Consider the following 9,560-nt stretch of genomic DNA (forward strand, 5'->3'; position numbering starts at 1 on the left):
GATAACTTTTCTGTGACATATACCTTATTAAAATAGAACAGTTTAAGGCCTATTAACTTCTAAGAAAAAAAATAAGGAAATTTCCCTTGTTAAATTTATTTTGAAACACCTCAAAGAAAACCTGTTAGAAAGTGAAAATGTCACCAATATCTGACATGCAAAAATAAGAGAAAAGTAAATACAATGATTCAATTCTGAATCTTCTTAAGTCCCATTTTCCCAATGAGCTCCTTATAGCAAAACTGTGTTATTGTATAATACAGTTTTCTTTAAATACATGTTTTAAATCTCTAATACTAAAAGACTAAAAATGAAAGGAGAGAGTTTTGCAGTTTTTGCAAAACGACTCTCTTCAACGGCAAAGGTAATATGGTAAAGACAATTAAAAGAGAAAAGGAATCTTTAGGGTTATACTTGAAAGCCATACAACTTTCAATAATGATAAAATTACAAAACATTTTAATTTCAAAAACATTCTTAAATATGTACAAAGTATACAGGCTTCCAGAAAATGTGTAACATTATTCACATTTGCAGAATACTTACTCTTTCAGGTTATCATAAGCTTCTTCTAGAAGTGCTTTTTCCTTACTAAGAGATAATAACTGAGCCTCCCTTTTTTCCAGCTTTTCATTCAGAAATTCAACTGTCTGGATAAGGCGAATACATAAAAATCAGAACACTTAGCTTTAAAAAAGACCATTTTTACATGCAGTTGTATCACTGTAACAAAGAAAACAGCTTTATCTCATAAAAACAATTAAGAACAATATGAGGAACACAGAGAATCCAGAACAAGAAGAACTCTTAGGCAGCTGATAGGAGAGTAAAAGTAAGTACAATCAAATAGCTAGTGGGAGTGTAAGTTGAGAAACCACTTGGGAAAATGATTAGGCAATATCTAGTTGGGGATCTACACACTCTTTGATATAGAAAATTTCACTTTTAGGTATAACTTAGAGGAGAAAATTCTTGCATAAATGCAGTAGATGACATGTATAAGAATACTTACTGCAGCTTCCTGGTAATAGCAAAAATCTGGAATAATCTGTGTATACATCAAAAGAAGGGAGACGGACGCAATCAAAAGAGGTCAAAGAGGGAATTTAAAGCCTCTATCTATATCTTAGCTAGGTTGTGGATACACGAGTGTCTGTTTTCTGTATTATTCTTTACCTGAAACACGTATCCTTTTTAAAATATGATATATTGCATTTAAAAAATAAAAGTAGGTCGGGCACAGTGGCTCACACCTGTAATCTTAGCACTTTGGGAGGCCAAGGTGGGTGGATCACCTGAGGTCAGGAGTTTGAGCGCAGCCTGGCCAACATGGTGAAACCCAATCTCTACTAAAAATACAAAAATTAGCTGGGCATGGTGGCGGGCACCTGTAATCCCAACTACTCAGGAGGCTGAGGTTGCAGAATCGCTTGAACACAGGAGGCGGCGGTTGCAGTGAGCCAAGATCATGCCATTGCACTCCAGCCTGGGCAACAGCGAAACTCCATCTCAAAAAATAAAAATAAATAAATAAATAATAAAAGTAGAGGCCGGGCACAGTGGCTCATGCCTGTAATCCTAGCACTTTGGTAGGTGGAGGAGGGCAGATCACTTGAGTTCAGGAGTTCGAGACCAGCCTGACCAACATGGTGAAACCCCATCTCTACAAAAAATACAAAAATTAGCCAGGCATGGTAGCACGTGTCTGTAGTCCCAGCTACTCAGGAGGCTGAGGCAGGAGAATCACTTGAACCAGGGAGGCAGAGGTTGCAGTGAGCCAAGATCGCGCCACTGAACTCTAGCCTGGGTGACAGTGCAAGACTCCGTCTCAAAAAATAAATAAAATAAAATAAAAGTAGGGCTGGACACAGGTTCATGCTTATAATTCCAGCACTTTGGGAGGCCAAGATGGGAGGACTGCTTGAGCCCAGGAGTTCAAGACCAGCCTGGCAGCACAGTGAGACCTCATCTCTACTAAAAATCAAAAAAATAGCCCAGCGTGGTGCGAGCCTGTGGTCCTAGCTACTAGATTGGATCAGGTGGGAGGACTGCTTGAGCCCAGGAGGTCGAGGTTGCCATGAGCCGTGATCGCACCACTGCACACCAGCCTGAGCAACATAGAGAAACCCTGGGAGCCGTGGTTGCAGCACTACACACCAGCCTGGGCAATAGGGAGAGACCCTGTCTCATTCATACATACATATATCCATACTAAAAGTAATTTTAGAAAACTCATAAGAATTTTTAAATCTCCATAATGTATCAGTATAAAGCTAAACAAAAAGTAATGCTTAGAATGTCTCATTCCTTAGGTCCTGCTCAAACAGTGATAAACTTAAGTATAAAAAGAGTAGGAATGGTTCCTTTTTGGACTTAAAAAAATGAAGTCTTACCTGAGTTTGGTTTAGATGAACTTAGAAATCACTTACCTTCTTAAATACACTGAAATTCAAAAATATCTGATAGTAATTAGTGCTGGTTCCTAAGAATTCAAACTCCTATTATAATCTTGCAGTACATAGCTATTACTAATTGAAATATTATTGCACAGCATTTTTGTTTGTGAATATTTAACCTGAATAACAGAATCTGGCACTTTAAAAAAAATTAAGTAATTCAATACATGGCACTTACAGGACATTTCTTCAAGACATCCTACATCTCAGAAGTCTATTAAAGATGCCAGATCCAACTCAATTTCTATATCTAAAAATCACAGTAAAAACCAAAACTAGGACTTAATGTTAGTTAAAGAATTTATATCACTTTCTTTTCATATGTATTGGGTAGAAGCAATTTGTTACTCCTAAGCAATGCTTTTGTTCCTTAGACATTTCTCTTTCTTGTTCATGTGAAATATAGCTATCAATAGATCTCAAAAATAACATAAACAGAAAACAAACTGAAGCAATATAAGGATATACACTCCTTATATATGAATGAAAATACTAATAACAGAAAAGCACCAATACTAAAAATCTTAAATTATCATTTAATATTTGCTACAAATAATGTAAACTTGCAAAAACAAATTCTGATACAAGAAAAACCATAACATTTAGGGTTTTTTTGGCACATCCATCTGCAAAGGAGGTGAAGATACATGTTAATGTAAGAAAATATTCCTTTGCAAACTGACATACTAATGAGCATAACAGAATTTGAAAGTGATAAGGACTCAACAATAAAGATGTAAGATGAAAATTTTCATGCTTAACTATATTGAAGTATCAACTTATTCTACCATAATTGCCTTGGAGAAATTTCAAATTATATTAACAATTGTTCAACTTCAAGGTCCTTAATGCTACACTGAAATGGCAAAAGCCTATGTTTTTAAATCTGTACGAATTATCATGCATCAATGAAAATATATTTTAAAACAAATGATTTAATCTCTGAAAAGCACATCTAAAAATCCCTTCCACTTACTAGAGTTACCTTGCAAACATCTTCCTTCTCAGAAAGTGCTTCTGGCTGACTTTCAGCAGGTTCACACTGCTCAGCCACCCTGTCTAACACAGTGTGTCCTTCATTTATTGGTGTAGAAGAAACCAAGATATCAGGCTGTTCACAGTTAACAGGAGTTGCACTTCGTCCACTTTCTTCCATTTCTGCTTCCTCAGTGGGTATAACTAATGTTTCATTTACTTCTTCAGATTTTCCTTCAGCAGATTCAACTGTTTTAGACTTTGGAGTTGAAGAATTAACTGTAATAGGCACTAAAGCATATCCCTTGCCTGACAATTCATCATCTGAATTGATTTCACTTACACTCCGGCTATCTAATGACTGTACACTAAATGAGTCTATTCTTTCAAAAGCGTCAGATGAACAGCAACTCTCAGTGAGTTTTTGGAAATCATCTAAACGATTATATTCAGGACAAGCAGATGCAGAGAGAAGCTGAAAAGATGTCTGCATCAAGTGAAGACTTGATTTTGAATCTGTAGTCTCTTGTCTCGAGCTCGCTGAGCTCTCACTTATTACACTTTCATGATCTAAAACTTCAATATCACTGGTGGTAGAAGTACCTGATGAAAAGGTACTAACAGGAGGAGAAGGTGTATTGCTCTGCCTGTCTTCATGTTTTTGTTCCTTAGGTTCCAAAGCCATGTCCTTTGTTTCTGCTGTGAGAGACTGTGTAGACATATTAGATATACTTTCCGTAGTTGTTTTCGCATCAATTACACTTTCAGATACTTTCAAACTTACAGTTGGCACCTTCATATCCGATTCTTTATCAACAGTTTCTTCATGCTTGCCTTCAGTTTTAGGTGATGAAGTACCTGCTGCCAGAGTTTCCCCTGAAACACACAAAGAGTCTTTTACTTGTGACTCAGTTGTTTCAGGAGTTCTTGACTGTCCAATGTGCAAGGATTCATGTAAGCTGCTTTTCACTTCTTCTTCTGGTCGTTGTGATTTTGCTGGAGGTTTTGATACCACTGGACTCTTCTGAATGGTCTGGACATCAGTTGGTGAGAGAAAGGCACTGAAGAAATTTTCAGATTCATCGACCACAGTCCTCCGAACTGGCTTTGTGATTGCTTTAGGAGAGGCTATTGGTGGACTCTGAGGTTCAGTGTTTGATTTCAACCCCCAGGTTGAAGTATCCCATCCTCCACTGACAGGCGAACTTATTCCTTTGATAAAAAAGTAAATATTAAAAAAAAAGAACACATATATGTTACATTAATATTTCATTCATCATTATAAATCATCATAAATATAAATTTAGAAAAAAAATACCCTATGAAATACCTATAATTTGTACCTGCTAAACTCCTTGCTTACTAGATCATTAAGTAGTTTCCAAGTTAATACTGGGACTTAAAGAAGAAAACTGGTGTGAGTCTACCTGAGAGGAAGGAGGAGCACAGACAAAAGACTGGGTCTGGCCTGGACTACCAGATGCAAGTATGTTATTCCTCCCTACAACAAATTAAGGAAGTAACAGTATATGTTTTATAACCCACAGAAAGTCTAAGATACCTATGATTGATTTCATAATAAGAGGCTTTACTTATCAATATGAAATAAACTAATATGAAACTGACTGAATATGTAGGGCCATGTGCAGTCACTGAAAAATTACCCTACCTATTCAGTCAGTTTCATATTAATTTTTACTTGTAATATCAGTAATATAGTTAAGAGGCAGACAAAGGGCAACACTCAAAAACTGAACTCAGTGAGTATGGAGGTTCATACCTATAATCCCAACACTAGAAGAATCATTTGAGCCCAGGAGTTCAAGACAAGCCTAGGTGACGTAGTGAGACCCCTGTCCCTACAAAAAAAATTTAAAAATTAGGTGGGCCTAGTGGCCCACATATGTGGTCCCAGCTACTCAGGAGGCTGAGACGGGAGGATCATCTGAGCCCAGGAGGTAGAAGCTGCAGTGAGCCATGATCGAACCACTGCACTCCAGCCTGGGTGACAGATCGAGAACCTGTCTCGAAAACAAACAAAACAACAAAAGCCTCAAACCAAGATGCTGGTGAGAAATGTTCTTTTGCGAAGATCAAATTAAACTGATGGGAATGGTAAGTTTTAGAGAATAAATTCATTTTCATCCACTTAATCACAGGCTGATTTTCTAAATTCCACTCTCCAAGCCCACTCTAAGAGGAGGTTTTGTTCTCAAATTCTAAATTATGTCAGAAATTACAATGTCATTATGAATTTCAGAAATGTGTTTTTAAGAACTATTGCTCTTTGACATAGATCTAGGTAGTTGACACTAGGGTTTTTAAAAAAAATACTGCAAAGAAAATGACTATTTTCTTGGGGAAAAAGGTAATTATCATATCAGTCATACAAATAGCTACTATTAAAATCCTGATTTTTAAAAATGGCATAATCAGGATCTTAAAAATGGTATATTTGTTAAAATATTTAAAGCATTTCTTTAAAAATGTTTTCTTTTCCAAATTAAAATGTGGCTGAACAAAATATTCACAATTAGAAGTTGGTGGAGAGAGCACAAGTAACTAAAAGCTTCTCAAAACTATCAAGCCTTACAGTAGAATCTATCCTTTAATATGACTTCAGGCCAGGCACAGTGGCTCACGCTTGTAATCTCAGCACTTTGGGAGGCTGAGGCGGGCGGGCCACCTGAGGTCAGGAGTTGAAGACCAACCTGGTCCACATGGTAAAACTCTGTCTCTACTAAAATTACAAAAATTAGCCAGGTGTGGTGGCGCAAACCTGTAATCCCAGCTACTCAGGAGGCTGAGGCAGGAGAATCACTTGAGCCCAGGAGACAGAGTCTGCAGTGAACAGAGATGACACCACTGCACTCCAGCCTGGAAGACAGAGCCAGACTCTGTCTCAAGGAAAAAACCAAATATATATATGTAAATATATATATGACTTCAAAACCAAATATATATATGTAAATATATATATGACTTCAGTTAGGATGAAAAGTAAGTAGAAAACTTCAGTTTGGAGGCATAGTTCTACACATCCATTTGCATAATATATCCAAACCAGAGAAAATCAAAATTAAAGATGCAAATGAACAACCAAGATTATGTCTGATTAATTTAAACACATTCAAAGGATGACAGGAATTAATGTTGCCTCTTGGAGAATACTTTATATAATCCCAGGGTTATCTGGCATCTATCAAAATTATACCATTCTGAAGACTGTGGTCATTTTCAGAAAACAAATATCGTTACATATAAAACCTATATTCTTTCTTGTCTAAAGTTTAGTAATTCTAATTAACTGGGGCACATATGAAAAAAAACAGTTACTCCAGCAAGGTTATATGGCATCCTGAGGATCATGACATACACACATGGACTAAAATGCCTTAAAATGAGGTACCTCAAATTTAGGTCCTGACTTTTCACTGATGTAAAATTAAGAACAGAAACCAGAAAGGAGTAGTCAAGCACATCTCTTATCCTTTTTCACACAAAGGTTCACATCCCCCACACCTGCAAATCTTTACCCCACACATCAAATGCTAAACTGCTCCTTAGACTTAAGAGTCAAAAGCAACTGAATGAAGATCCCTGAAAGATTAAGCTCAATGAAACTGCAAGAGAGATTTGGCTATTCAGAAATAAAATGTGATACAATCCAAAAATCTTGGATCACACATTCCTTGGGTAATACCTCCAGCACATTCTAATCCTCATCCTCCGTGTGACCTAGAGCAAGTTACTTGGCCATTCTGGGCCTCATTTTCCTCTTATGTAAAACACAGATATAAACTAAGCTCACTCTGGGAGTCGTTCTGAAGATGAGAAGGCCATAAAAAAGCACATTACAGGTTTACGCCTGTAATACCAGCACTTTGGAAGGCCGAGGCGGGGGATCGCCTTAAGTCAGGAGTTCGACCAGCCTGGCCAACATAGTGAAACCCCGTGCCTACTAAAAATACAAAAATTAGCCGGGCATGGTGGTGGGAGCCTGTAATCCCAGCTACTAGGGAGGCTGAGGCAGGAGAATCGCTGGTACCTGGGAGGCGGAGGTTGCAGTGAACCGAGATCGCGCCACTGCACTCCAGCCTGGGCGACAGAGTGAGACTCCGTCTCAACAACAACATAAAACCACATTACGCGCTACCAAGCGTGAAATGTTCACGGAATGTTAGCGATTGTTCTTCCCTTCCCTGATGATTTACGTACTTCAGATCTTGGATCCCAACAGTGCAGGAGACGCGAGGCAATTTGAGGTTCAGGTTCGGGAAGGTTGTGCTTGGAAGTTGCGTCGAGGGAGGGCTTGAGGGCAAGACCAATCAACCAAGTCCCCTGTCATCGAAGTCCACAAGCCTCGCACCCACGACCAAAGACAAGGGGGAACCTGGGGCTGGGTTTTCCCTCAGGAAAACGGCAAAGACCGACTTGGAGGCTGAAGCAGCATTAGGGAATGGGCCGGGGAGAAATTACTTCCAGAGAACTCTCTCAGCAAGGAAGGACCCCTCTCTACACCACTTAACCTGTCTGCATCAGGAGAACAGCAGCCTCCGAGAGCCGGGAACCCCGCTCCTCTCTCTCTTACCCGGCTCTCCATACGGAATGGTCTCGGCCCAGATGCTCGGCTCCTCTTCCTGGATGTCCAGAACCCTGTCGATGGACTTCTGGGCCTGGGACAGGGCCTGCTTAGCGAAGCTGGAGAGCTGGGAGGCGTTGAACCAACTCATCGCCCCTCCTCAGCCGGCAGTAGCGGCGGCAGCACCAAGCGGGAAGGTCTCAGGCCTGCGGAAGGGTGCAGAGGAACGGCTTGGCTCCCTTTTCCACTCGGCTAGTTCTGTCAGCGTGTGGCCATGACCCCGAGAGCCTCCCGAGCGCCCGGGATGTTACCCTCTGCCGTTCCCGCACAGCTGAGATGAAGGGGCCCGTGTGCGCATGCGCCTGCTTCTTCCACGTACACAGCAAACAAACCTGGCAGCCTAGAGTCCGGTCGCCAGACGGAAGAACAGAAGACAAGAACGTTGACGTCACATCCGGGAGCGCTGGGTTGCCCTTAGTTACCGAGGAACGCGGAAGGGTTTCTATTGATAGCGATTCCGTGCTTACAGCAGTTCTTAGCGAAGGGGGAGCTATGGCTACCAATAGAGGTCGATTTCCCCGGAAGGAATACTCCAGTTTTCATGTGTGTGCTTTCCAGGAAAACAGTTCACGTGCTAAAAGCTTGCACCTTGCCAGCAATAATTACAAAGGGAAATTTGGGCCTCACATTTCTCTCGGCCCTTTGTCTCAAATATTTAATAAGCTCTGTATTAACTTGGTATTATAAGGAGAAACACTTGTTTGGGCTTGCCTAAAAGGCAGGATCACGTATGAACACTGTGTCCAACCCGTGGAACACATGATGCATAAAGCACAACCTCTCTCTCAAAACAGCAGCAAACTCATTGCTGCAGTCAAAATACCCCTAATACTGTGGTCTATCGCAAATTCCTATGTTGAAACCTAATCTCCAATGGGACAGTATTAAGGGGAGCCTTTAGGAGACGATTAGATGATAAGGATGGAGCCCTCATGAATGGGATTAGTGCCCTTATAAGAGAGGCCCAAGGGAGCTCACAGCAAGAAGGCACCAACTCTAAGCCAGAAGAGCAGCCCTCACCAGACACCAACTCTGCCAGCTCCTTATCTTGGACTTCTCAGCCTCTAGAACTGTTAAGAAATAAATTTTTGCTGCTTATAAGCCACCCAGTTTATGGGAATTTGTTACAACAGTCCAAATGGACTAAGACACCTAGGAAGCACTAAAGCTGTTATCCTTACAATGTGCACTGTGCATATTACTTAAAATATAACCTTTTCTGTGTGCATTCTCTTCAAACATTTGGACATGGAAAAATACCTTAAACTGGTGGCCTTCCTAATCCAGTCTGCAGCTATATTTGGTTTGAGCCCAAGTTAAAGACAAAATCCTATCAACATTTAAAAGCCAGACTTCATTCAAAAATCTAGATTTCCAGCTGCTTTTGAAAAATATGAATACCAAGCATGGGAATAGTCAGCTAGAGTGGTCACCAATAATTTTCACTCACTCCAGTTTGCCACAGACCTCTATCACTCATCTTATTA

General features: G+C 40.0%; 2 protein-coding genes across 4 annotated transcripts in view; one reads left to right on the plus strand and one right to left on the minus strand.

Moving 5' to 3' along the window:
* Positions 1-8,478, minus strand: part of TMF1 (TATA element modulatory factor 1) — a 32,463-nt gene extending 23,985 nt beyond the window's left edge. The window contains exons 1-3 of one of the 2 annotated variants that reach the window (XM_050781281.1): positions 8,023-8,478; positions 3,442-4,643; positions 547-650 (exon numbers count right to left, since the gene is read on the minus strand). In XM_050781281.1, the coding sequence (XP_050637238.1) occupies positions 547-650; positions 3,442-4,643; positions 8,023-8,164 (1,448 nt within the window). In that variant the 5' untranslated portion in view covers positions 8,165-8,478. Of the gene's footprint in view, positions 1-546; positions 651-3,432; positions 4,644-8,022 lie in introns of both variants that reach the window. The other variant, XM_050781280.1, reaches the window with a different exon arrangement.
* Positions 1-9,560, plus strand: part of ARL6IP5 (ADP ribosylation factor like GTPase 6 interacting protein 5) — an 808,776-nt gene that overhangs the window by 746,646 nt on the left and 52,570 nt on the right. The window lies entirely within an intron of this gene.

Source organism: Macaca thibetana, chromosome 2, assembly GCF_024542745.1.
Source record: "Macaca thibetana thibetana isolate TM-01 chromosome 2, ASM2454274v1, whole genome shotgun sequence".
Taxonomy (NCBI): Eukaryota; Metazoa; Chordata; class Mammalia; order Primates; family Cercopithecidae; genus Macaca; species Macaca thibetana.